This window comes from Terrapene carolina, unplaced genomic scaffold (genome assembly GCF_002925995.2).
Source record: "Terrapene carolina triunguis isolate 2854851 unplaced genomic scaffold, T_m_triunguis-2.0 Scaffold374, whole genome shotgun sequence".
NCBI classification, from domain to species: Eukaryota; Metazoa; Chordata; order Testudines; family Emydidae; genus Terrapene; species Terrapene triunguis.
In genome coordinates this window covers 17,020,053-17,046,802 of record NW_020664725.1, presented here as the reverse complement: position 1 = coordinate 17,046,802, position 26,750 = coordinate 17,020,053, and the positions used below count along the sequence as shown (strand labels likewise).

Genomic DNA, 26,750 nt, shown 5'->3' with positions numbered 1-26,750 from the left:
AATGACGTACTTCCATGACACCAGGCTACACAAGTATTCCCCCAAAGCAAAGCAGAAAGCCCAGGGCACTGGCTCGGATAATGAGGGGCGCGATACATGTAGGCTGGGATTTCCAGGGGCATTCAGCACTGGCCCAGTTCTGCTCCCAAGTTCCCCTTGTGACTTTAAGGGGTGCAGTTAGGCCCACTGACCAGTCTCCCCCACAAGGAATGGGGGAGATGAGGAGTGCCAGTTAGGAAACTTTCAAAATGCCGTGTAGGACTGACTCACCTGGTGATTCAGCTGAGCACATCTGGCCCTGGCATCTTTTGCTCGTATTTCAAGTTCCATTTCCAACTCCTGGAGTTTTCGTTCCTGTGCAGAATGAGGAGGAGCCTGACATGAGGGGTTTGCTGAGCCGAACTTCACCACAAGATAGAACAGCAACGATCTCTGAAAACTGCACCTTGTGAAACGCTGGTCTCCTGAGAGCAGTGCGCACACTCATGGAGCCAGAGACCAGGGTCTATTCCAGGCAGAGCTGACAGTAGCTATGCTAGAAACAGAAGTTACCACTCACCTTCGCCTTGTGGCTCTGCCGCAAGTCACTAAGCTGCTCATCCAGCTGCTTCTGCAAAGTCCTCAGCTCCCCATCATGGAGCTGTCTCAGGCGCTCCAGGTCCCCTTTCAGCTCCTCAAGCTTCTTGGCTCTTTGCTTTCTCTCCTCCCAGATGCAAAACCAAGAAAGAAGAGCAAGCAAAGTTGTAGAGGTCTATAGCAACATCACATACATATGTTCTCTCCCCCCAACCATCCCCACAGACATGGACACACTGTCTCTCCCTGTGTGGGCAGGCAACCCATCACCAAACAGTCTGGGAAGCAGACTGTTTAATTGGATAGGACCAGAATCTCTTACAGGCAAGGCAACGCTGAGAGAAATAGGCCAGAGAAAGAGGAAATCACCTTTTCATTGCCTGGTGCCTAGGGAGCACACCGTTCTACACATGCCCATTAGTGATTCTGTAATCAGAAACTGGAGGCATACAGATATTCAAGGCCAAGTTTTCTGATGTAGGCACAACAGATGCATCTGCAACGAACTGAGCACTTGTTTCTTGTGCAAAAATCTGCGTGTGCATGCACAAGTCAGTTGTACCCACAAAGGAGGCGCACCCATGCTGGCAGGTCATCCGGGACACACTCCTTCAGAGCCTTGGCCCTAGACTCATTCCAGGTTGTGATACTGCTGCTCAGTGGATGGCGTGGCCATCTACCACCTGGCATGGTTCCAGCCCTTAGACTTGCTGTACGAGGGGCAGATCTGGACTGTCACTATGGGGCTCCTGGTAACTATTTCTGGGACAATGAGCCAATCGCTAAGGACGTCTACAGGCGGACTTTGGCTCTCAGCAGCATTACCTCTTCCTCGTACTGATCCTGAATCCTCGCCAGGACTTCCTTATGCTCCTCTTTCATCCTCTCCATTTTCCGGTCATGGTCTCTCTCCACTTCCTGGCGTTTCTCTTTCATGAGCTCACTGAGCTGCAGTGGTCACAGAGGCAGACTGCATTACACCACGGTAAGGCACAATGATTCCCCCCAAAGCAGCAACTCCCAACATGCACTGTTGCTCCAGCAATGCTGAAGCATCTCAGTGCTGAGATTAGGGCAGCCCTGGTACACTCATTGTCCGGCTGGTGGAGCAGGGGTAAGCATAGAGGTAAGAAACTCAGTCTGCAGGTGGTATGGAACTTACCTGATCTATGGCATCCCTCTCCACCACAAGATAGGGAGGCTTGAAATCAAGCGCTCACAACCGGGGCTAAGCATGCATATGGGGGGGGGAGGGGCACAATGGGGCAATCTACCTCCAAGGCTGTTGCACAAAAATAATCACCTCTCGCTCGAACTCTGCCACTCGATACATTTTTTGCTGCACTTTTTGCTCTGCTCTCTCCAATTCCTCGTGCAGCTGGGCCTCCTCACTCCTCTGGGCCTCTGCTATATGCTTCCGGAGGCTGGAAACAACCTGCCACAAAAGAAACCACGGAATCATGTATGCAGCATGGCAAAAATCAATGTACTCAGGCTCGCCTCTCTCTGACTGGAGCATGCCCAAGCGCTGATCGAGAGAAGAATCACCTTTAGGAGGTGGAAGAAACGGAGGTCAATTGCACCAATGCCATTTAAGGAAGCTATTTGGTGCAGAATTATTACAGATTCATTACAAGTTTTAGGAACATTGGCTTTTACCTTTTGGTGTTTCTCTTCTGCTGTAGATTTTAGCTCCTGGAGCTCAGCTGCAAACTGCTTCTCTAGCACTTCTGCAGCCTGCAGGAGAGTCAACACAAAGTCCTGTTTGAAAACCCCCATTTCATGGGAAGGTAAAGTACAAATGCCCCGTTTCAATCAGCGATTTATACAGAACCTTTGAGAAAGCGCAAGGCTCAGACCTTTTCCAATCTAAGTTGCACTCAAGGTATCTGGAGTGTCCGGAATTTACTGCCACCAATGAGACACTACTGGAATAGCGCATTGGCTACATGGGACTAGTTCTTTTAAAAAAAAAAAAAACAACACCCCTATGGGGACGGTAACAGAGTTTCCACGATCCCTCTGGTGGCCTGAGGCACTCCGCCTCAGTTTCCCTTCTCACACGGCATTCCTCAATAACTCACCATAACACTCCAGTAGTAATTAAAACACTCCCTTTCTGGGGTCCAATTTATTTAGGCCTTACACACATTAATACTGCACACCAGCTTCACCCAGCTGGCTACTGGTTTCAGAATTCAAACAGTTCTCTCTCCTTGAGACAGAAATTCCTAGCCTTCCTTCCCAGAGCTGAGTTATCATTTAAACAGTCCCTTTACTATGTGCAGGAGCCAGTGCTGCTCCCGGCAGATGCTTCCTCCAGCTAGCTACAGCTTCCCAGTCTTCTGCCCTGCCTGGGCCTCCTAGCTCTCTGCCACCGCTTCCACTAGCCATTTCCTGCTCCTCTTTGGCTCCCTCTAGAGCTGCCCTCTATCAGGCCCCATCAAGGCTGTTAATGAGCACAGGTGGACTGGACCAGTTCCTTAATAAAGAGCCTATCACAGTAGCACCCTTAATTTCAAGGGCTGCCTGAGCCTTCTGGGGGACAGATAGAGGGAAGGCAGGATCCAGACCTAGGGAAAACGGCTTGCTTTGGCCAGGCGAGAGCTTATTTCGTCTGAATCTGTTCACTCACGTAAACAGAACTCATGACTAGGACTCGCAACTCCCGTGTCTTACCTTCAACACTCCTGTTACTACACCCTAGAAGGAAATTAGCCTTTTTCACTACTGCATCCCATTGTGTGATCCACCATAGCCCCCAAATCCTTTTCAGCGGTACTGCCACCTGGCCATTTTGTAGATGGGCGTTTGATTTTTCCTTCCTAGGTGTAATGCTTTGCATTTGTCTACTGAATTTCATCTTCTTGAATTCAGAGCAATTCCCCAATTTGTCACCGTCGTTTTGCATTCTAATTCGGTCCTCCAAAGCGCTAGCAACCCCTCCCAGCTTCATATCAGCCTCAGATTTTATAAGCATTTTCTCCACTCCATTATCCAAGTCATTCATGAAAATATTGACGAGTACAGACCCAGGACAGAGCCCTGCAGGACCTGGCCGGATTCGTATCCCCAGTTTGACAGCAAACCATTGGTAACTACTCGGAGTACAGTCTTTCAACTAGCTGTGCACCCACCTTCCAGCAATTTCACACAGACCACATTTCCCTCGTTTGTTTATGAGGATATCATACGGGACTGCGTCAAAAGCCTCACTAAAAAGATACAAGTGTAAGTGGAGATCTGTTATTTAGAATCGAAGCTATCAGAGATAGGAAGAGACTTACTAGCTCAGGCCTAGTCCTTCCGATACCACAACGTATTCTCCATGCTGATTTTTCAACATCCAGGGGGTTTCCATCCACTTCTTTCAAGACTGTTCCAGTCAGACGTCTCACCATTACTCAGCTTGTGTGGCTGTGCAGGCTACGCGTTATCCCACTACTTCCAGTTATACTACTTAGAGCCCACAAGCATGCTGAGTGCATCACAGAATGCACAAGAGATTCCTGACACTCCTAACCAATTACTCTCCCCCAGCCTACACCCTGCGGCTACTCACACAGCTCTCACGGGCACAGTTAGTCTTCACCTGGCCCAGCTGCAGGCAAGGGTTACACAAGATCTGCCCAAGCCAGCATGCATCTCTTACCAAACACAAAGAACAATGTGTCTTGAACCCAGGGAGTCTGAGATTGTAACGTGGTGTATCTGCCCCAAGGACCACGCATTTGGTAGGAAACGATTAGAAGCATCTCCATTATGTTCCCCAGATTTTGCCCAATGCTCATGCAGGTGCTATTTGATTTCATGGGGTTGGCAGTACAATACAAGCCTTCTCAGTTTTGACTCTGCCCGCTAAAAATGTGCATTTCACCTCTTTTCTTTCTCTTTCTAATCTCTCCTTTAACTCATTCAGGACTCGCTCCTTCTCCTGTTCCAGCTCTGTCGCTTCTGTCTGCTGTGCTTCCTCAACTTCCACCTTCAGCATCTCCAAAACACGTTTCTTCCTCTCCTCCAAGCTCTCCCTCTCCACCTTCTGCAAGGACTCCCACTCCTCTCTCAGCTTTTGCAATGCAGCCTCTTGCTCAGCCCTGGTAGATTTGTGATAAGGGGTAAGACGACACAGGTAAGTAGGACAGTCATATTGCAATATTGCATTTCGTTTAGCAACCAAGCTTGCAATAGGAATACGTGGTACAAGTGCGAATTGCAAGCCTAAAGACGTGAACAAAAGCAAACTCGGGTTTTCAAACATGAGTCAAGTAAAGTATTACCTAGAATGTATGCCTTGGGAATGGGTAATTAGGCAGCCTGGCAAACAACAAAGGCAGCTATTAGAAGTCTACATTTTGTGTGTGTGTTTCTCTCTCTCTATGTATATATATAAAAAGTAGAGATGAAAATTATGCTCATGTTTTTTCAGTTCCTGCCCTTGCCTGTCTCCTCCAACTCTCATTCGTCTTGATGCCCCTTGAAGAGCCAGAAGAGGTCTACTCAATCCAACCATCTCCTCAAGCATCCTAATCACAAGGGACAGTGCAACTCACTTGTGTGTGTGTGTGGGGGGAGGTTTCATTCACAGCCACCAGGTCATCAAAAGAGATGTCTATATATGGGGGGAAGGGTGGGGGAAAAGCAGCAGCAGTGAGTCTCAGAGTCGGGCCGTGCTGCGAGGCTGAAAAGAGCAGTGTAGACATTCAAGGTCGGGCTGCAGCCCGGGGCTCTGAGACCCTCGGACACACGACTTTTTTTTTTTTTTGGCTATGTAGACACCCCTCAGAGAGAGGCTGAGCAGCCCAAAAGGAATCAGAAGATATACATTACAAAGACATCCTCCTATAGGACGTTGCTATAGCTCATTTCCATGCCCACTGACCTCTTCTGCTTTACAAAGTACAAGAGGCACCAAGAAAGCTGGCCAGTTTTGCCAAACAGAAACAGGTACGTTTACCTCAGTGTCTGCAGTGTTATGAGTATTCCCCAATACTTACTATAGGGGACCCCTGTCAATACGGAGATTAAACCATCTAGTTAGCCGGGGCATCATCCACAGTAACATCACGTTTGTAAGCATGGCCACTCTGCTGCCTGAGAGCGGGCAGCGTTTCTATTTACAGGGAGCAAAGGGAAGGCTCACACATGCCCACAGCTTTACATAGCTGGCACTGAAATTTGCACCTTATTTTCCCCTTTTCTGTCTCAGTCTCTGAGCTGATCTGGGCTCGCAGCTTTGAGAGCTTCTCGACCTCTTCCTCTTTCATCCGCAGCTCTTCCTCCTCAGAAGCCTTCGCCAGCTCCACTTTAAGAGACCTGCGTGACCAGAAGCAAGAAGAGAGATTCAGAGGTTTTAACAACCTTAACCAGCTTCCCTCTGAGACCCACAGATCAGATGCTGGTTCCAGTAGGCGTTATCAGCCTGTCTGAAGCTTTCCCAAGAATTCGGGTCCCATTTATTGTCCTTATGCATTAAAATTTGGCTCCTGAGCACAAGAGAACCTCGGAGGGTTCAAAGCTCTGCAGCACTCTTTCAAAACAGTCTAAAGAATCCAAGGCCAAGGGGTGGGGTAGTGTGTCCCTGGATTCGGACAGGAAATTACTGCGACAGAGTTCTTTTTTCAATAAGTCACCTAGTGCTGTGACAGCTGAAAATGAAAAAATGTCCCCAGATGGCTGGCTGGATCCATTAGCAGCAATTTGGGCTTTGTGTTCTCACAACAAACTCTTTTTATGCTGCTTCCAGGCCCCCTTTCTACTGCAAATCCCTTGTCTTGGTCTTGGCTTCTCTCCCCATTTCCTCTGGGTGCTCTATCTTCCACTCCTCCAACAACAAATTATTAAACAATCAATTTGTGAGCACCTAGAGGATAACAGGGTTACAAGGAATAGCCAGCATGGATTTGTCAAGAACGAATAGTGCCAGACCAATCTACTTTCTTTCTTTGACAGAGTTAGTTGCTTAGTGGATGGTGGGGCGGGGGGGCGGAGCAGTAGACGTGATATCTTGATTTTTGGTAAGGCTTTTGACACAGTCCCATGTGATATTCTCATATGCAAACTAGGGAAATGTGGTCTAGGTGAAATTACTAAAGTGGGTGCAAGACTGGTTGAAAGACTGTACTTCAAGAGTAGTTACCTCTGGTTCACTGTCAAACTGGGAGGGTGCATCTAGTGGTGTTCCACAGGAGTCAGTCCTGGATCCACTAATCACTATTTTCACTAATGACTTGGATAATGGAGGGGAGAGTATGCTTATAAAATTTACAGATGATACCAAGCTGGGAGGGGTTTCATGCACTTTCGAGGGCAGGAGTAGAATTCCAAAACGACGCTGACAAATTGGAGACTTGGTCTGAACTCAACAAGAGGTGGAGGAAGTGATTGGAGGAGAGGCTGTTCTGGACTTGATTCTGACAAACAGGGAGGAACTAGTTGTGAATGTGACGGTGGAAGGCAGATTGAGTGAAAGTGATCACGAAATAATGCAGTTCATGATTCTAAGGAATGGTAGGAGGGAAAACAGTGGAATAAACACAATCAATTAGATAAAGTCTGCCTTGAAGTGCAGAGAATTGGAAGGCAAGATCCCATTGGAAGCAAGTTTAAGGGAAAAAAGGAGTTCAGGAGAGTTGGCAGTTTTTTAAAGAGACATTATTAAGGGCACAAGAGCAAACTATACCAATGCAAAGGAAAAAATAGGAAGTATGGTAAGAAACCACCCTGACTAAACAAGGACATCTTCAATTACTTGCAATTCAAAAAAGGAGTCATACACAAAGTGGAAAATAGGTCAAATTGCAAATGCTGAATATAAAATAAAACACCACAAGCATTTAGGGACAAGATAAGAAAGGCCAAGGCACAAAATGAGATTAAAACAGCTAGGAATATAAAGGGTAACAAGAAAGCATTTTACAATGCTGGGAAGCACAGGAAGACCAGGAACAGGGTAGGCCCATCACTAAATGAGGAGGAAAGACAACAACAGAAAACGCAGCAATGGCCAAAGTGTTAAATTATTTTTTTGTTTCAGCTTTCACCCAAAAAGTTAGCAGTCAGATACACAGTGAACATCAGAGTAAAAAGGGTAGAACCTGAGACTAAAATAGGAAAGGAACAAATTAAGAATTACTTAGACAAATTAGATGTCTTCAAATCAGCTGGGCTGGATGAAATACATCCTAGAATACTTCAGGAATTGGCAAAGAGATCTCTGAGCCATTAGTGATGATCTTTGAGAACTCGTGGAGGACGGGAAAGATTCCTGAGGACTGGACAACTATAGCATCCATCTATAAAAAGGGGAATAAGGACAAACTGGGGAATCATAGGCCAGTTAGCTTAACTTCGATATCCAGAAAGCTAATGGAGCAAATAACCAAACTTTCTATTTGTCAGCACTTAGAAGAAAATGAGCTGATAAATAAGTCAGCATGGATTTGTCAAGAATAACCTTCTTTGACATGGTAACAAGCCTGTGGATAGGGGAGAAGCAGTACATGTCATATATCTTGACTTCAGTAAAGTTTTTGATACCCTGTCTCATGACCTGCTCATAAACAAACTAGAGAAATATCGCCCAGACCAGAGGTTCTCAACCTCTTTCTGAGGGCCCCCGCAACATGCTATAAAAACTCCATGGCCCACCTGTGCAACAATAACTGGTTTTCTGCATATAAAGGCCAGGGCCGGCGTTAGGGGGTAGCAAGCAGAGCAATTGCCTGGCCCCCCCATGCCACATGGCCCCCACGAAGCTACATTGCCCAGGCTTCAGCCCCATGTGGTGGGGCTTCGGTGTTCTGCCCTGGGCCCCAGCGAGTCTAATGCTGGCCCTGCTTGGAGACCCCCCTGAAACCTGCTCGCGGTCCCCTAAGGGGCCCCAGGCCCCTGGTTGAGAACTATTGGCCTAGACAAACCTACTGTAAGGTGGGTGCACAACTGCCTGGAAAATTGTATTCAGAGACTAGCCATCAATGGTTCGCAGTCAAGCTAGAAAGGCATATTGAATGGAGTTCCACAGGGATCTGTCCTGGGTCCAGTTCTATTCAATATCTTCGTAAATTATTTGGATAATGGCATAGAGAACCAGGGCCACCCAGAGGATTCAGGGGGCCTGGGACAAAGCAGGGGAGCTGCGGCGCTTGTACTCACCCAGCGGCGGTCCAGGTGTTTGGCGGCATTTCGGCGGCGGGGGGCCCTTCAGTCGCTCCGCGTCTTCGGCAGCACTGAAGGACCCGCCGCCGCCTAAGACCCGGACCGCCGCCGGGCCAGGGTTCGCGGGGGCCCTGCGGGGCCCAGGGCAAATTGCCCCACTTGCCCCCCGCCCTGGGCGGCCCTGTAGAGAACACACTTAAAGTTTGTGGACTATGGCAAGCAGGGCAGAGTTGCAAGCATTTTGGATTAAGACAGAGCTCACAAACAGGCTTCTTCCAGATAGGCGATGAGTCTTGGACAAATGTAAATTAAACATGGTAGGCCAAATCTCCATATGGAGTAAACGGAGGGATGGGCGAACACCAGAGACCAAACCCCAGGGGTTGTTCTCTCTCTGGGGTACAAAGACAATGAACTTTGGAGGTATAAGAGGAAGACAAATAAGACATTTTGTTATCCTTCACTGAGGATAACAGGACAGCACTTTCTGCATTCATGAAAGTTATGGATCCTGGGCATGATGGCTAGTGATGCTGGGAGGTTGCATTAGGTGAGAAATTGCTTTAGACGAGGATTTTAGCCTACTGAAAGTTACGTGTAGATGCTAAGAAATGTATTGTACCTTTTGTTTTAAAAGGAACTTGCTGTTCTTATTATCTTTGCTCATTATCTCTTAAGTCTTAATCTTTGTTAATAACCCTATTTGTTTTCACTAGAAGTAGAGTACAGTGTTGTGTTGTTAGATTGAAGCAGATACTCAGCTGCTTCAGTTGTGTGTGTGTACAGTTCCCTTAGGAACAGCGAACGTGGTAATTACTGGGAGGGGGCTGGACACAAGGGAAACAATTCTGAGGAGTTTGGAGACTGGAGCGCACCAAGGGCTGGCAGAGCCCAGAGGAGAGTGCTTGAGTGACTGAAGGACTGTCAGCGTCAGGGAGCTGCTACAAGACAGCCTGCCTCTCACTGAGCTGGGGGGGGTAACAGGGTAACTCGCAGTCCCAGGCACCCTGAGAAAGTGTCACAAGTTACCAAACAGGCTAATATTCTCAGGTGTGTTAATAGGGAATGTCACACATGAGACACGGGAGGTGACTGCCCCTCAACTAGGCACTGGCGAGGCCTCAAATGGAGTGCTGTGTCCAGTTCTCGGCACCACACTTTAAGAAAAAAGTGGATAATATGGAGAGAGTCCGAGGAGAGCAACAAAAATGATAAAAGGTTTTAAAAAAAAATCTGACCTATGAGGAAAAGTTAAAAAAAAACTGGGCACGTTTAGTCTTGAGCACAGACAACTGAGGGGGACCGGAGAACAGTCTTCAAATACATTAAGGGCTGTTATAAAGAGGGCAGTTCTCCATGTCCACTGAAAGCAGGACAAGAAGTAATCGGGTTAATCTCCGGCAAGGGAGATACAGGTTAGATATTGGGAAAAGCCGTCTAAGGGGAGTTCAGCTCTGGAACAGGCTCCAAGGGAGCCTGTGGAATCCCCGTCACTGGAGGTTTTTAAGAACCGGCTGGACAAAAACTGGTCAGGGATGGTCTGGGTTCACTTGGTCCTGCCTCAGAGCAGGGGACTGCACTCAGTGGTCTCTTGCGGTGCCTTCCAGCCTGACATTTCTCTGATTCCCCACAGCACTGCCCAGGAAGATGCTACGTGGCCTGCTCAGCACACTGCGAGGAGCATGTTTAACAGAACCAGCACAAACACGACCCAGAGGCTGAGTGTAGAAGCACCACTGAAAGTTTTAAACAGAGAACCTGAAGCTTCTGACACGGTTCAGCTCCCTGGATAACCTTCAAGCCCATGCAGCCTGACCGGGCTTTGACGTATAACTGGCCACATTCCCCGCTCCTAAAAGCCTTGTTCTGAAGTACCTGGGAATTCAGCATGTGGCACTCCTAGAGTAACCCCGTGTGCCCTGATGCTCCAATTTCCAAATCTATCACCGCCACTTAGCCTAGGCTTGAACATCTGCCACGCTGTAAACCACTGAGCACAGAGAAGGATACTTTACCCAGGTTTACAACCTGAGAGACAGGTGCATATGCTGAAAGTGACATTTGTATCGGATCACAGCTCTTCCCGCTGGCCTAGGAGGAAAAGGCTCCCTGCTCTACACTGGGAAGACTGAGAGCTTTGCCCACACACACACACACACACACACACACACACACACGCGGACACTACACATACACGCCAAGGATTTACATCTTGTCCATAAGCCGTGTTTATGGCAGAACGTTCTTGTCCGTGAGACGCACAGCACAGAGCCTGAGCAGGCAAAGCAAGTCCCTCATTCGTCTCCACCCAAAAATCCCAGCCCAGTCCCCTGCATCCAAGGCATTGGCAAAGCGGCACCAGTCTCTTTCCACAGGAGACGCAGTGGCTTGCAGACACCTCAAGATCACAGGGATGGCAGACTGTGGTACAGCACAAGCATGGGGCCTCCAGCAAGGAGTCACAGCAGGGGAAGGTTTGGGGGCTGCGGGAGGAGTTAGAGTATGAAAGGAAATTACCGGAGGGACTTTTCTTTCTGCTGATGAAGCATTTGAGCTTCTTCCTCCTCCTCTCGCCTCAACTCCTCCTGGAATCGCTGAACCTTCTTCTCCTTTGCTTGCAGTAAACGCATTTTTTCTTGCTCCAGCTCCTGCTCCTGCTCCCTGGCTATTTCCTCCAGGGATTCTGCAGAAGGCCAGTTCAAGGACACCACTTGTTTGATTTCCTCCCCAAGTGGTCTGCCAGAAAAAAAAAAAGCTGTCTTTAAAACAAGATAACAGAGAACTGGCTAATGCAATGAGAACAGTACCACTCCACCTACCCTGCAAGGATCTCAAAGCCATGTAAAATGCCAGCTAAGCACCCCTCAATACACCTCGGTGAGGTAGGGAGGGGATACACAGAAATCACTGCCACTACCACTGGTATGTAGCCACCTCTGGACTGGAGCACAGCAGCTGCTGACCAGCTCTGCAGGACAAGGGATGAAGAAGGGTGGTGTAGATGGGTGCAAGCACTGGGGCGGGGGAGAAATGGAATGTGCTTCGCCACACAACTTATCCTCTTGATGTTCCTCTCAGCATGACTGGAGAACTGAGCCATTCTCCCACCCCAACCCTCTGTATGCGATTACACCACTTGCTTTGTATCCAGTTGGGACTGCAGGGGGAATTCAGGGAGGCAGCATGTCATTACCAAGCTGGAATTTAACCAGCAGCGCAGCAGGGTTAATACCACAACTCTTACAAAGAAAGCTCTCGACAAGTATAAATGACATGGGGCCAGGGCATGAGTTTTATATTTCCTTCCAAAGACAGCACCTCCAGCAAGAGTCCCCAAGCACCACTGATTGAATCCAATACTGAGGCAGGGAAGGACCCCTCCTCCTGTAGCATCTAGGTATTCCTTGGATGTCGCCTACTCCTGTTCTGTACTGGCCCATCACCACTTCGCTTGCAAGATGTGCCAGAACCTCAGTGCACGAGGGTCAGGCTGGGGGAAAAGTGCTTGGTGACAATGGAGCCACAATTGGAGCTTCCGGGTACTACTGGAATACAGACAGCAAGTAGTAACAAGGGAAGAGGCAGAGTCTCAGCGCGGCCTGGAGAACAATGGGCTCACTCAGAAAGGCCAAACGCGCTAAGCAGCAGTTTCATGCAGTGACTCTAGTATGACAGCATGTGTTCTACGGGCCCGTTGGGCCAGGGCTCGGAGAATGACTCATGTAGAGCAGCAGGATTTGGCAGCTGCCTTGTGTTTCCATATAGGCCAGAAAGGTCTCGGCTGAACGGGCAGGAAAACAGACTAACCTCTGGGGAACATTATGCAAGACACTGCATTTAGCCGTATGGAGTGGAAATCCATCAACTTCATGAAAAAACTCGTACCGATACAGACAGACATCATCTTCCTTTCCAAATGCAAACAGATGGACATCATACCAAAAGACTAAAGGTAAAAAATCCATTACCATCTACATATCACACAGACTATGCCAAGAGATTGTGCCACACACTCTCAAAGAAACTGCGAAACCACCTGATCAACATCCTATACAGCAAACAGGGAAAGATCAAGACTGAACTCTCAAAACTGGATACTCTCATGAAAAACCAACCTTCCACACAAACTTCCTCATGGATAGACTTTACAAAAACTAGACAAGCCATTTACAACACAAACTTTGCTTCTCTACAAAGGAAAAAGGACACTAAACTATCTAAACTGCTACATGCCACAAGGAGCCACAACAGTAGCTCCCTTACCCCACCCAACAATATTGTTAATCTTTCCAGCTATTCTCTTAGGACAGATTCTTCTGCTGGGCTATCTCGGGGCCTTTCCTTTTGTCCTTCCAGACCCACGAACATGATACAGTTCTGCGGTGACCTAGAATCCTACTTTCGCCGTCTCCGACTAGTCTCTAAGGTGCCACAAGTACTCCTGTTCTTCTCTGGGGAACAATTATTCTGTCGTGAAAAACAGACCCACAGAATACCTCTGGCATACGCAGGAAACAGGGCAGTGGCTAATCCTCACCGTCGGCTCAGGCAGCAGGGAGGAAGGGTAAGCAGAACTCCAGGTGGAACACATGGCTTCATAAGGCAGCCCCAGGCGCCCTCCTGTGGCAAGCTACAGCCAAACAGGCAGCCTGCCTCAGCGTCCCTCCTTCCCAGTCCCCGTAACGTCACACAAACTCTCTCGCCTCAGAAATACCCCTCCTAGGGGCCAGTTTATTACTAAAACATCACGCAAACGGTCCGGAACAAAAGCCCCAAAAGGCAGACCGTTTGCCACCTCCAGTGCACAGGGTCCTTAAAGTCCCACAATAGCTAGTCCATTGACTTAGCACTTACTGCACTCTGCCATCTTCCACCACACCCAGCTTCTTCTTCGGTCCTCTCCTGTCCTTCTGCCAGGACAGCTGGACTGCAATGCACTCTTCCCAATGGGAACCCCTCAGTCTCTCTGCTGGGAGATCATCCGCACCAGGGAGCGCCCAACGCGCCCCGGGCCCCCTCACTGGTCCCCTGGGTCCAGCTCTCCGGTGTGGAGAGGTCAGTGGGTAAGCCCCTCCGCTGCTTGCCGGCCGTCAGCCCTCTCCGGCCCTCAGCTGCAGCTCTTTGGCTTAGAAGTGAGCAGGCCCTCTGCTTTTTTGCTGCCTTCAGCACCAGCACTCCAGCCCTTGTCTCAGCCTTGGGGAGGTCAACTGGCAAACCCCTCTCCTGCCTTGAGCTTTCCCCCAGGAACCTCCTACAACTCTCTTCAAGGACCTCCTCCCTCTCTGATTCACCCTGATCCTTTATAGCTCCAAGTGTTGCCATGCCCGCTTAATTGGCCAAACTCAGAGCACCTGAGCTGGCACAAGGCCGCTGGACCTTCGTCTAAAGGGGCCCACAAGAAAACAAGAACAAAGAGAAAAGCCCGTGAACGCAAACCTTGCCCCTCCAGTTCAGTAACCTATACATGAGGTTGGCAAAGTTAGCGCCAGCCAGTGAGCTGCTCCAGTCATTAGGGTTCTGCCAAGGGACCCCAGATCCCCCAACCACAAAGCACACAGAGGGCTCCTTGCCAGCTCACGATGCAATGCCAGCCCTCTCACTGGCCAGGTGACACTGTGGGAGGAGGCCTCAGGTCACAGGGGACATTAGAAAACAAGCAGGAGGTTTGACAGGACTGCACCAGTGCTACAGAGGACAGGCAGAAGGCGATTAACTGAAGTGCCAGACTAATTCAGACAAGGGTAGGGGAAACATCTCAGTGTTCTTCCTGATCTCTGCCATGCCCCGAGATCTAATCTGGTTTGCTTGGGCAGCAAAGTCCCTGGTACAGGTAATTAACTAGTCAGTGATTTATCTATAACCCTGGAAGGACACTCGAGGTGAGGACCTCAGAGGAAGCTCGGGGCTCTGAAACTCGGGCTTCTTCACTCAAGCGGAATGAGAATGCATTCAGACAAACGTTACGCAGAGAGAGGGATGAAAAAGCTCCTGCATACCCTTTCTCAGCTTGGCTGGATTGTGACCAAAGGCAGCTTTCTTGCTTGGGAAGCAGCAAGGACACACTGCTCAGCTATCACTGGGCACAGCACCACAGCAATGCCTCTAAAAAAACCATTAAACCAAACACGACAGGGACTCGGGAGAGCTGGATTCTAGTCCTGGCTTTGCTGCTGCCATGCTGAGTGACCTAGGAAAGCAGCTTCCACTCTTCCTGAACGGACGCACAGCACAGCCTCCTTGGTGGAAAGGGTAAAGATCAGCCTCCGGATACTCAGGCTACCTAAGTGACTGCTTTCCTCCCTGCCCCATCCTCCCACAGCTGTGGGGCTTCTAATGGGACTACCTACATTGAAACACTGGGGGAATGGAAGCCAGGGGTTCTCCCCTTCTCATCCAGCCACCACCTGAATTTGCTGATCTTCACAAGGACCCCCTGGTCCTCAAGCTTGTGCAAAAGAGGGCAAGGGAGAAGAGTTTCTCTTTCGCCTCTTCAAGCCGGGGGAGCACTGGTGTCTGGATGAGGTGAGCTTCCACCAGTTCCGGCAGCAGCACCTTCCCACTGTGCTAATGCAGAAAGGCCATGGGTTAGGACAACACATGCTTGTAAGGCCACATGTTCGAAAGAGCCCAGCAGCCAATGTCTTTGGAAAGTCTGGCTCTCTCTCTTTTCCACAAATGAGCTCACCGCCTATGCAGTGGGCTCATGTTTATAGTTAAAGGAAGATGAGTTGTGGCATGAGTCAGCAGGAAGTCTGCTTATAAGAGGGAAAAGCTGAGGCTTCCCCACAAATATTCTGGTGAATAGCAATCATGGGGATGGGGGGAGAAAAAGGAAAACAGAAAAGTCACGAGTTTAAAAAGAAAATGTAATTCAGTAATAACCCCGCTTGAGCTTACCAGGTCAAAGCCAGGGCTCTTTAAATACACAAGTACCATGCACAAAAATGGCACTCTTTCCACTGCACCTGTATTTTCAGAGAGAGCTCTGCCTTCTCTTCATTTGTCTAGTCACCCAATTCTGCAGTCTGCATGCATTCCCATTGCCTGCAATGGGAGCGTTGTTTATACCGGGACTGCGGGATTGGGGACTGGTTATTTTACTTAGCCAGCTTCACCCCTTCCCCAGCTAAAGCAAACCAACCAGTGTCTGGCTCAAACAAACACGCTACTTATGGAGGAGGTATTTTTCTGAATCAGTTATATAAATGTGCTGGAAGCTTGCCAGCCTCCGGTAATAGAAAGCAATAGGATCTCCAAAAATTCAATAGAAAACCAATCTGTTTCTAATTAAGCTTTTTCAAAGGGCAGCAAAGTTATGAGGCCTGAAAGAGGCTCAAGGGGGAAAAAACTGCACTGGTGTAGGTACCAAATGAAATTCTGCTTCCCGGGTGGCGAAAGCTGCAGGCCTTGGCATGCTCTGACACCGCTGAACTGAGGCAGAGGGTCCGCGACGCTGCCGGGGAACAGGGAATTCAACAACGTCACTAACGCCAGAAAAAGGGTGCAGCCACTACAGAGAAAGCGAGCAGCATGGGGTGGGGGGTCCTTGGGGCTATAGATAAATCATGCACTCCTAATACTGCCGTGGGACCTCCCAATACATTGCCCATGCCAACGCTACATGTAACAATGCCCAAAGCAAACAGGTGGAGCTTATCATCCTGAGCTAGACAACACTCTAAGCTCCTTGGTGTCATTTTCCATCCCTCCTACCTCAATTTTCTTTTTTTAAAAGTATTTATACAAACTATTCCCTGTTTTTCAAGGCAGGTATTTTCCTGGACATGGCACTGAGACACCCTCACACTTCCCTACCAGTGACCACAGACTGTCTCGAAGTTGCGTGTACCCTGTGAGGGCACCACCAGTTCTGCCCAGTTACACCTGGTGTTTTTTTCAGTACAGGCACAAAAATCTGCAAGACTGTTTCCACCAAGATCTGTTGCTGTGGTAGGACTGCAGGCACCTGACTGCAAAGGCCACCAGTTTAGTAAGCGATGAACCACTGGCCTTTATTGGGGACTCGAGATCACCGCCCAAGCTGGTAGAACTAACCAGATAACACAAGCCAAGATGCAGTCCACCGTTCATGGATGGCAGTTAAATGCATTTGATACTTGTGGCTCTGGTCTCGGTAGTGCTCAGCAGTTATACTTTGAGGAATCAGCTCTCTGGCATAAACCTAGATGGGCATGGTTTGCCTTTCTAACCACAAGAGAGGCTGAAGTGCTCTCTTCCAAGCAGGAAGTGAGCAAATCTTGCTTCAATCATTTCTGCACTGCCTAGGAATGAACCTGATAATCTAACTCCTAACCTGAATTTTCTAACTCGCAGTAATTAGATCATGAAGCCTGACTCTATAAGGCCCAATGGCTGGGCAAGAACAGCAGCTACTTCATTTTCCCTAACACAGACAATTGACACACTGGGCTATTGGTTGCAGGACTGGCAGCAAAACAGCACCTTAGGAACATGTGCACTTAAGCGCTGCACACTGAAGTGCTCTTGGTTTTAAACTCATTCTCCCAGTGCTGATTGAGAATCTCAACTGAAAGCACCAAGCCACATCTTCACATCCAGCAGGGGTCACATACGAGAACAGCATACAAGAAGGCAAGACCTCTCCTGCTCAGAGTGCCAGAGGAATTTAATTTGAGCCCTTACGCCTGATGAGTGGCTGCAGGCTCCTCCGGATTGGTCAGACTATCCAGTGATCCCTCCTTTTGCTCCAGGGCAGCAGTCTCTTCCTGGCTGGTGTTCTTTAAACTTAAACACTTCTCTTCGGCCATTTCGCAAGCACTGAAGGAGCGCTGGTCCCTCTCACTTTGCAGCAGTAAAAAGGTAACAGAATAACAGATTAGTGAAAAGTGGACTCCACTGCTTGCTCCATTTAAACAGGATGGAGGGAGACCAGGATGCAAAGCCAAAGTGAGGGGTGCACACATCTGCAACACCACTGCATACCTGCCAAGGGTACCAGTTGGTTAGTCCAACTCTGTTGTTGCCTAAGGGCAAAACAACAGCTCCCTTCCATCATCCAAACCAGCATAGGAGTTGCAAGCATTGAAAGACTAATAGGTGACTGGGGTATAAGTAAGTGTCTGTCAATCTCTAAATGCTGAATCCCTTCCAAGGAAAATTTCCCTTCTTCTCCAAATTCTTGGAGAATTTCCCAAAGCATATTTGAAGACAAACCAACCCCATTAGCAACATCTACACTGTATCTGAACTACAGCTGGAAATACTGGCAGGCATGCCCATATCTGCAGCCCTACAGCATCTTAGAGGCAGAAAGACAAGAGACACTAGACAAGTATAAAGCAGCTTTACCAGCGGAGAGGAGGAATGAAGCGAGTGAACGCACAGCTCTGGGAAGCAGGTATAGAGTGATAAGATGTTTGCTGCACAGAAGAAAATGTTTTTTTCAGGGAGCCTTCATATGAGCAGTATCTCTGAGCACAAGTGCACAGGATTCACCAGTGTCTATGGCAGGTCGTAAGGACTACTGCAGATCAGTCTCTCCATCATCCTTTTTGGAACAGGGCCATCTTCAGCACTGGGGCACAGGACCGTGGTTCCCAATTGCCCAACACACCAGAATACTATGAAACTACACATGGAGATTAGGTGTCTAACACACATTTCCTCTGTAAACAAAACCTTCTACAGCTCCCAGGAGAGACTTGCGGGAAGCCTGAGCTGCTTTGGTCAGAACATTTCTGTATTTTTAAACTTGTCACCACAAATAGAAAAACAAACAAACAAGTCTTCCAGTCCCTGCAGTAACTAAGTGTTAGGATGCCCAGATTGTTCCTGGGATAGTAAATGTTGCTCTCCAGAATTAAAGCTTCAATAGACCAGGACACAAGATAGTCTAGTATGGACACGGGGTCCGTTCTGCCTGCTGTAGGAATGTACGCTCACGGAAATAAACGGAATTGGGCCCACTTAGATCAGGGCTGGATTCATCCATTGTCGTTAACAGGGAGCCGGCCTGTCACCGGAGAGCATTTAGCCACTGATGAGCTAGCTGCTCAGTACCGATATTCCAACAGGCCCAGTATAAAGTGGACTGGGAGGGGCTGCTTCAGACCCTGAATAATCTGAAAAGTGATATGTAGTGACTGAGTCTCCCATAGTTAAATGCCATGAGCCACAACGAAGATTTGAACTAGTCCAGAGCATCCTGATAGGACTGCCAAAATGTTAGCTATATTCACCCAGGTCAGCAACATAGAAGAAAAGAAAAGTTTCCTAGCCTTAGAGAAAAGCCAAATAGCCTTAAGGGAAACAAGAAGTTGACTCTCTCTCTCTCTGGTGGAGTTTTCGGGGAGATGAAAGGTACATCGTTTGCTTGCCTACCCAGCCAGAGGCCTGAAGCAGCACTGAACCCGCTGAGACAGCAGGGGAGAGGGAAAAGAGAAGAGAAGAAAAGAAAGTGAAAGACGGAAGGAAAGGACCTTAAGATAAACACCCCAGGGTTTCTACAGCTTAACAGGGGGATTCCTGCAGGGGTTGCAATGATCACACTACAGTAGCCTCAGGTATAGGCTGGATAGGAGAGCAGTGGGGATCTAGACCTCTACATCCATCGTTTGTAGTACTGGCCTGTTTATACCATACCTCTCAGCAGCTTTGGTTCTTTTGCTTTGCTCTTCTTCTAAGCTGGCTTTGCTTTGGTCCTTTTCCTCTTCTCCCAGCCCCTGGGCCTGCAGGTAAAAGCAAACGGTGTGGGGTTTGCAGACTCCATTACTCTGAGAATTTACAGTCGTTCTGCAGAAGAGATGAGGGAAGCCTGTGCTGCTTTGTCCCTGTAGCTGAGCACCACACCGAAGCAGCAAACAAACTGGCCCTCAGAAAACTGTCCAAGCAATTGCTAAAATCAAAATGCTCTGACCTTCTCTGGTGCACAAAAGACCTCAAAGAGCTTTACAAACACTAATAAACCTAACAGCATCCTTGCAAGCTGCTTTGAACTCTCTAGTGATTTTGGGGTCCAAGTTGAGACATCTGAAAAGGTTTTCAGAGAGCAGGGGCTCAGCCTTGGAAAGTCAGGTCGGGCACCAAAACCACTTGTCACTTTTGAAAATGTTGGCCTGAGTTCCTAGCCCAATTTTACAGGAAGGGAAACAGAGACGCAGAAGTGAAATGATGGGCCAAATTCACAGCAGGAGTGAGTGGCTGAGCTGGGAACAGACTCCCACTCCTGACTCAGTCCAACGCCATGGCTTCTCTCCAGGACAGCATCAGATCATGAGGGGCCAGGCTCAGGTGCGTACAGGTGGAGTCAGACCCCACCACATGGAGACAAATTGCCCTCTCACAGGGAATGCCCTTGGGACTCTGGGGCAGGAAGGCTCCCTCGCTAGCATCCACTAGGAGTGACTGCTGCTGCCAGCCTTGCACAATTGCCAAAGGACAGTGGGGATCTTCTGGCACGGCAGAGAGGAAACCAGGGAGCCTGCAAGTTTAAAAGCTGCCTAGGAACGTAAGGGGGGGGGGGTGAGAAGCAGACAACTCAGTCTCAGATAAAGAACCAATCCAATGAGGCCAACAGATGAGAACAAGGCTAGGGCATCAGAAACAGCCTCCCCCTCCACCCAGGGAAGGCAAGGCAAAGTCTGTTAAAGGCTACACGTCCTGGACCTAAGGCCTCTCTGCAATCCAGCTGTCGCTCCTGTGAGGGGAGTGCCCCTCTGGGAGGGAAAGTGTTAACAGCCCATCTTTCGATCAGAGGCTCCCCGCACACTCGTTGGTGGCTGAGCGCTCAGGAGCTGAGGCGGTGACTTTGCCATATGGAAGTGCACCAAGGGGCAGGGCCAACATTTAAAAAAAATGAAATTATAAATAGCAATGATTTATGCAAATTTCTAGTAGAGCAATGAGCAGAAGGATTCCCTGCTAGTGCTGTCACATCTCATCACATCAACCCAGTCAGACCTCTCCTAGGCAGCTCCCGCTCTCCTGCCCCAAGCAATTAATGGCTTCAGGTCCCAAGAACCGGGCAGCTCGGCAAACATCCCCTGGCTCCAGATGGGATCCGTTACGGTCACCTTTGAAAGCACAAATGGCTATTTTTATTCCTAGGACGCTCTTGTTCCCCTACTAGAGTCATTGGTGGGGAGCCTACACTGATGGCTGCCACCTGGCTCTCACTCGGTCTCTTTCTCTCTAACTGGAGCGACCTGCACCCCTCGAAACTGCGATTAAAGGAACTGCTTCAGGTTCATTTTTAAAAGCTGGGGTTAGCCTGTGTCTTCCGCAGGGCATCAGAGTTCTAGCCCTGGGGCCAGCTTTGGGCTAGTGGATTGAGCAGGGGGCTGGGAGTCAGGAGGTCTAGGGTTTAAATCCTGATTCTGCCACTGACTCACTGTGTGACCCCGGGCAAGTCCCTTCCCCTTCCCCTACCTCAGTAGTGTCCTGTGGGGATCCTGGATAAGAGTGAAGTGGTATTATTAGTCTGGTCTCCTATTCTGCTGGGACGCAGAGCTGTGAAACCACTCACACTCAGGATGAAACACAACATTGAGGGTGAGACAGAAGGGGAGAAGAATTGACAAGCTGTTCTTCAAGAGGTAAATCTAGTCCAATTCCTTTCTAAGGGCACCATCAAAGCCCAAAGAAGGCAAGATAAAGATTCCCATTGACTTCAAAGGGAATTCGGTCAGGCCCTGTACCTGTTTCTAGATTAGCCTTTTACCGCTATTGCTACCGTTGATGCAGCTTCACTGGTGGAGCCGAATGTCAGCAGCTTAAACCCGGTGTCCTATAAGCCTGCTCAGAGCCAGTCTAGACAGCAAAGGGTTAACATGGCTGGGGCCGGGGCCCCTGGTCCACTCTAGCTGCACTGCTGGAGCGAAGCCAGGTGTAGCAATAATGGGAACACCAGGAGGGAAAATGCTAGTATAGATCAGACCGATATGAATACGGCTGTTCTCAGAGTCAAATGAAAAACAACATCATCATCATCCTACAGAGGAGACCTCCCCTCCCTTCCAGCCCTAAAGAGAGGCCAGGAAAAATATTTCCAGTCTATATCAAATCTTTATCGGCAGGGCCGGCTACAGGGTTTTCGCCGCCCCAAGCAGCCAAAAAAAAAAAAGATCGCGATCTGCGGCGGCAATTCGGCGGAAGGTCCTTCGCTCCGAGCGGGAGTGAGGGACCGTCCGCCGAATAGCTGGATCTGCCGCCCCTCTCCGGAGTGGCCGCCCCAAGCACCTGCTTGCCAAGCTGGTGCCTGGAGCCGGCCCTGTTCATCGGAGATCTCCAAGCCCTTGGCAAACACCAGAGCGTTCTACCCTCCTTCCAGGCAGGAGTTAGCCCCATCTATAAAAGGAGGATTCGGGGGCAAGGTGGGGAGAGTGCAGTGCCTTATTCATCGTGAGTGCGGACGCCCAGTCCCTCGCTCTAGACAACAGACAGCGCGGCCTCTGCTGAGCCACTGAGCTCATCTACTGCAGATCCCAACACAGGGGATTCACCGGGAAACTCAAACCCGAACACTGCTCGCTCAGCTGTCACATAAGAAATTTTATTTCAAGAAACAGGATATTTTGCCAAAGCAAAAGCAAGCCCCTTATGTAGAAATAAACACATTCTAACCAACCAGAAGTGTCATTTGAAAACATCCTCTCTCGACACAAAGGACCAGCTGCAGTTCTGCAGGGGGCACCATTTTAAACCCACCTCTCTTTCCTTGAGACAAGGCTGTAATAAACTCATAATGTGTCTGATCCAACGAGGAATTTGTATGCATGATACTTATGCTGTAGCAAAGAGGAGGGGGAAAATATACAGCAGGCACATATTTTGTTTTCCTTTCACACCTGACTATCTTCATTATTAAGCACAAGAGGACAGGTGTATTCTCCAAATGCCACCTAAGCAAACTGGATCTACTCTCTGCCAGACAGGTGGCGAGTTTGTCACTTGGGGTGTCTTCCTCTCGGCTGATCGACTCACTTACAATCAGATCAAGGCTGAGTAAACCCCAGCTGGAGCCTTGACCCAATGCTTACTGACACACAGTGCAGCGCACTCCTTCAGCTGACACACTGCCAGGCTTACCTTGTACGGTGGGGGAGGTAAAATTGGCTTGTGGGAGCTGAAAAATTGGCTTGGTAACAAACTGGAGAGACACAGATAAAACCTCCAGATGCACAGAAACCTCCTTCAACCAGAACTGCCCTCAGTCAGTCACTTCCTGGATGGGGCAACTGCACACACTCGCCACACCACAAACCCACACCTCTGTTCACATGCCACATTGACCCAGAGAGAGGGTCTCATTTTCCCAACAAATTAGGCAACACCCCCAAAAAATGTAAGACGCCTGAGCCTCTTCGTACTGACATCTGTCCGAGCAAGTCAGCCTCTGGTTTTCTTGGAAGACTTGTTTATTTTCCCCCTGCCATCGTTTTCCATTATCCAAATCCCACCCATCTGCTCAGGAGAAAAAAGAGAAACACACACACACACACAGAGCAGGAAAATATAAAATACACTCACCGTCCCACCAACAATCACCAGAGAAAGAGGACCCAAGGAAAGGCAACACGCCCATACAGAGACACTACAAGGTATGTGTACGCTGGCTCTAAACGGGAACTAGCTTTCCAGCCAAGGAACATATTGCAGCTGGCTCTGCATTTAGCTGTGGTTTGCACTCAGCATGGACAGGGCACTGCACTAGGGCTCAAGCAGACTGTGGTTCTAAGCCCAGCTCTGCCACTACTCACTGCGTGGCCTCCACACTGCACTTCTGTTTCCCTTCGTACAGCCTCATGTGAGACGCTCAGAACAAGTGCCAGTGTCATCCTCCTCTGCAGAGCACATTATCCCCCGTCCACAGCTCTATCGCTGACCGCACAGCCACCACTCACCTCAACCTTGGGGCTGTCCAGAGCAGCAGAAAGAATACCCATATCCAGGACCTGCTCGGAGATCCGACTTTGGAAACCAAAGTCCTAAAAGAAAAAATAAGGAGAAGAGGCTGGTTTCAGATGAGTACATAGGTTCTAACAGAGATCCTCGGGAGTCAGGGCACAGACCTACCACAGCCAGGGATATGCAGTTCTGGTCACATCATCTCAGAAAAGATACATTAGAAATAGAAAAGGTACAGACAAGGGCAACAAAAATGACTAGGGGTATGGAACAGCTTCCGTATGAGGAGAGATTAAAAAGACTGGGACTTTTAGCTTGGAAAAGAGCTGACTAAGGGGGATATAATAGAGGTCTATAAAATCATGACTGGTGTGAAGAAAGTGAACAGGGAAGCGTTATTTCCCCTTCACATAACACAAGAACCAGGGGTCACCCAACGAAATGAAGGGGCAGCAGGTTTAAAACAAACAAAAGGAAGTACTTCTTTACACAATGCACAGTCAGCCTGTGGAACTAGTTGCCGGGGGATGTTGTGAAGGCCAAAACTAGAACTGGATTAAAAAAAGAACTAGACATATTAAAGGAAGACAGGTCCATCAATGGCTATTAGCTAAGATGGTCAGGGATGCAACCCTATGCTCTCAGTGTCTCTAAACCTCTGACTGCCAGATGCTGGGTCTGGACAATGGGGGATGGATAACTTGATAATTGCCCTGTTCTGTTCATTTCCTTTGAAGCACCTGGCACTGGCCACTGTTGGATGACAGGATACTGAACTAGATGGACCATTGGTCTGACCCAGTTTGGCCATTCTGATTTTAAGCAGTCTGAGCTCTGTGATGGACCCTGGCCAGTAAAATCTGGAAAACAGACTGTAGGTGAGAGACAACATCTTGAACAAAGACTGTAATCTTGGTAGATTAAGTTTTAGCCTTTTTGTTTTCACTTTTAATTGCATGTAACCATTTCTACCTTTATCCCAACTAACTGATATCACTTAACCTGTGTCCTTTTGTTCATGAACTTGCTTTATTTTTGCTATAAACCAACTCAGTGCTGTGTTTGAAGGAAGGGATGCGTATACCCCAGTTACGTTAATAAGTTGCAATATGACGACACTTTAACAGAGCAGAAAACGTAATATCCTCTGTGAATGAATGGTGACAGAGTCTGTGTGTTGAAGAGAACCGTCTCGGAGGAGCTCGGGGACTGGAGTTCGCTGACTGCAACCTGCCAGGTGAGGTTTGGGCTGGGAGAGCCTAGAGGAGTTTGCTGGTGAGGCAGGGAGCTGATACACAGTTCAATCTCCAGCAAAGCTCACACGTGCAGAGGCAGAGGGGTAACACAATGGCTCACAACTCTGAATATCCCCAGAGTGAGAGCTGGGTTCCATTCCCAACTCTATCACTGACTCACAGCGGGACCTCAGTCCTTGGGGTCTGGGTTTCCCCAGCAGTGGAATGGAGTTCTACTGAGCCAAGCCTTTAAAACGTGTTTGGAGACCCCTGGAAGCAAGGCTTGGCAAGTGCAAAATATCATGTTGGTTTGGGCCACCCTGTGAAGTGCTTTCCCAGCAGTGGGGAGATAGGGACAGGGACTACAGGAGGCCTGAGGGGCTCATTTGCTGAGTGCTCATAGAGGAACACAAGGTCGATGCTCGAGGACTCACCGTCAGACGAAGCAGCTCATGATCCGAACGGTCAGAAACCTCCAATTCTTTCACGTGCTCACTGGCCTCGGACTCCTTAAAAACCCAAAATCGATACGGTTACATTACGGTCTGTGTGTTCGCATGTTTACATGGCCATTTCCAGCACAAAGCAGACCTACCGGTACTAGGAAAACAAATCCAATCTGTACATACCACAGAGATACGCCCAGGTTTCTTAGACACTACACGAAAGGCATTTCTAAAGGTGACACCCACAGACAAGCACAAGACACCACTTTGCAGAGAGAAAGGGCTTTTGGAAGGAGGAGGGGTTGGAGAGGGTAAAGAAGTGCTCTTCAGATTGTCTCCACAACATTTGGACATCCCCTGATGAACGGCGTCCATACAGAGCTTAAGCTCCTCCACTTCTCCTGCAAAGCTCTTCACAACTCCAACCACTGCCAATTCTGACCATTATTCCCTCCCCAAGTCCAGCCTGCTGCTCTGGCTCCCAGCTCAAGCCTCGCACCTAGCTTCTCTATTTCTCCCACTCGAGACCCCACATTACCCTGAATGCCTGGAACACATCACAACCGTAGCATCTACCTGGTCTTTAAAAGGGCTATGCTCAGCAGCAAGTACAACTCCTGGGGGTAAGAGTGTACAGGAATGAGCCCTATGCCCCAGTCCTGCAAAACTTACACACATGCTTAACTTTATGAACCTGAGCCAGACTGGGGAGGAATTAGCCTTTTGGGATATGCTGTCTATGAACTGGACACTGTGCATCTGTTTGGACCCAGCTCCAGGGAGCAGAGAGTTAACACACCCTGCTGGAATGGGAGCACTTCAGGCTCTGACTCTCAGAGACTGCACTGTAAAACACCTTGCTTATTGGCTTGGCTGCTTTCTGGGGTCTCAATGGAAGAATGGTGGGAAATGTGATGTGTGTACCAGAAGGTATCACATTCTGCAGAGTCAATCCACATCTGGCACCAACCCCCAGAGGCTTGGTCCCCTCTAGCCTCACACCCTCCCTTCAGCATCCTTCCTTGGAGCTGTAAATATCGGAACTGGTAACTTATTTTATACATTCCCCCCCAATCTCTCAACAAGCCAAGAGAAACCTCGGACAGCTGGGCATGGTGCGAACATAGGATAGAATCACAGGACTGGGAAGGACCTCGAGAGGTCATCTAGTCCAGTCCCCTGCACTCAGGGCAGGACTAAGTATTATCTAGACCATCCCTGTCAGGTGTTTGTCCAACCTGCTCTGAAAAACCTCCAATGATGGAGATTCCACAACCTCCCTGGGCAATTTATTCCCGTGCTTAACCACCCTGACAGGAAGTTTTTCCTAATGTCCAACCTAAACCTCCTTTGCTGCAAGTTAAGCCCATTGCTTCTTCTCCTGTTTTCAATGAACAATTTTTCTCCCTTCTCCTTGTAACCTTTTATGTCCTCCCCTCAGTCTACTCTTCTC

At 48.8% G+C, this 26,750-nt stretch overlaps 1 protein-coding gene across 1 annotated transcript in view; it reads right to left on the bottom strand.

Moving 5' to 3' along the window:
• CEP164 (centrosomal protein 164) overlaps window positions 1–26,750 on the bottom strand; it is a 72,785-nt gene that overhangs the window by 19,870 nt on the left and 26,165 nt on the right. The window contains exons 10-21 of the mRNA XM_029912909.1: window positions 25,286–25,360; window positions 23,613–23,696; window positions 19,354–19,439; window positions 17,395–17,553; window positions 11,248–11,466; window positions 5,758–5,889; window positions 4,454–4,670; window positions 2,236–2,313; window positions 1,880–2,011; window positions 1,402–1,524; window positions 560–703; window positions 271–354 (exon numbers count right to left, since the gene is read on the bottom strand). Of these exons, the coding sequence (XP_029768769.1) occupies window positions 271–354; window positions 560–703; window positions 1,402–1,524; window positions 1,880–2,011; window positions 2,236–2,313; window positions 4,454–4,670; window positions 5,758–5,889; window positions 11,248–11,466; window positions 17,395–17,553; window positions 19,354–19,439; window positions 23,613–23,696; window positions 25,286–25,360 (1,533 nt within the window). The remainder of the gene's footprint in view (window positions 1–270; window positions 355–559; window positions 704–1,401; window positions 1,525–1,879; window positions 2,012–2,235; window positions 2,314–4,453; window positions 4,671–5,757; window positions 5,890–11,247; window positions 11,467–17,394; window positions 17,554–19,353; window positions 19,440–23,612; window positions 23,697–25,285; window positions 25,361–26,750) is intronic.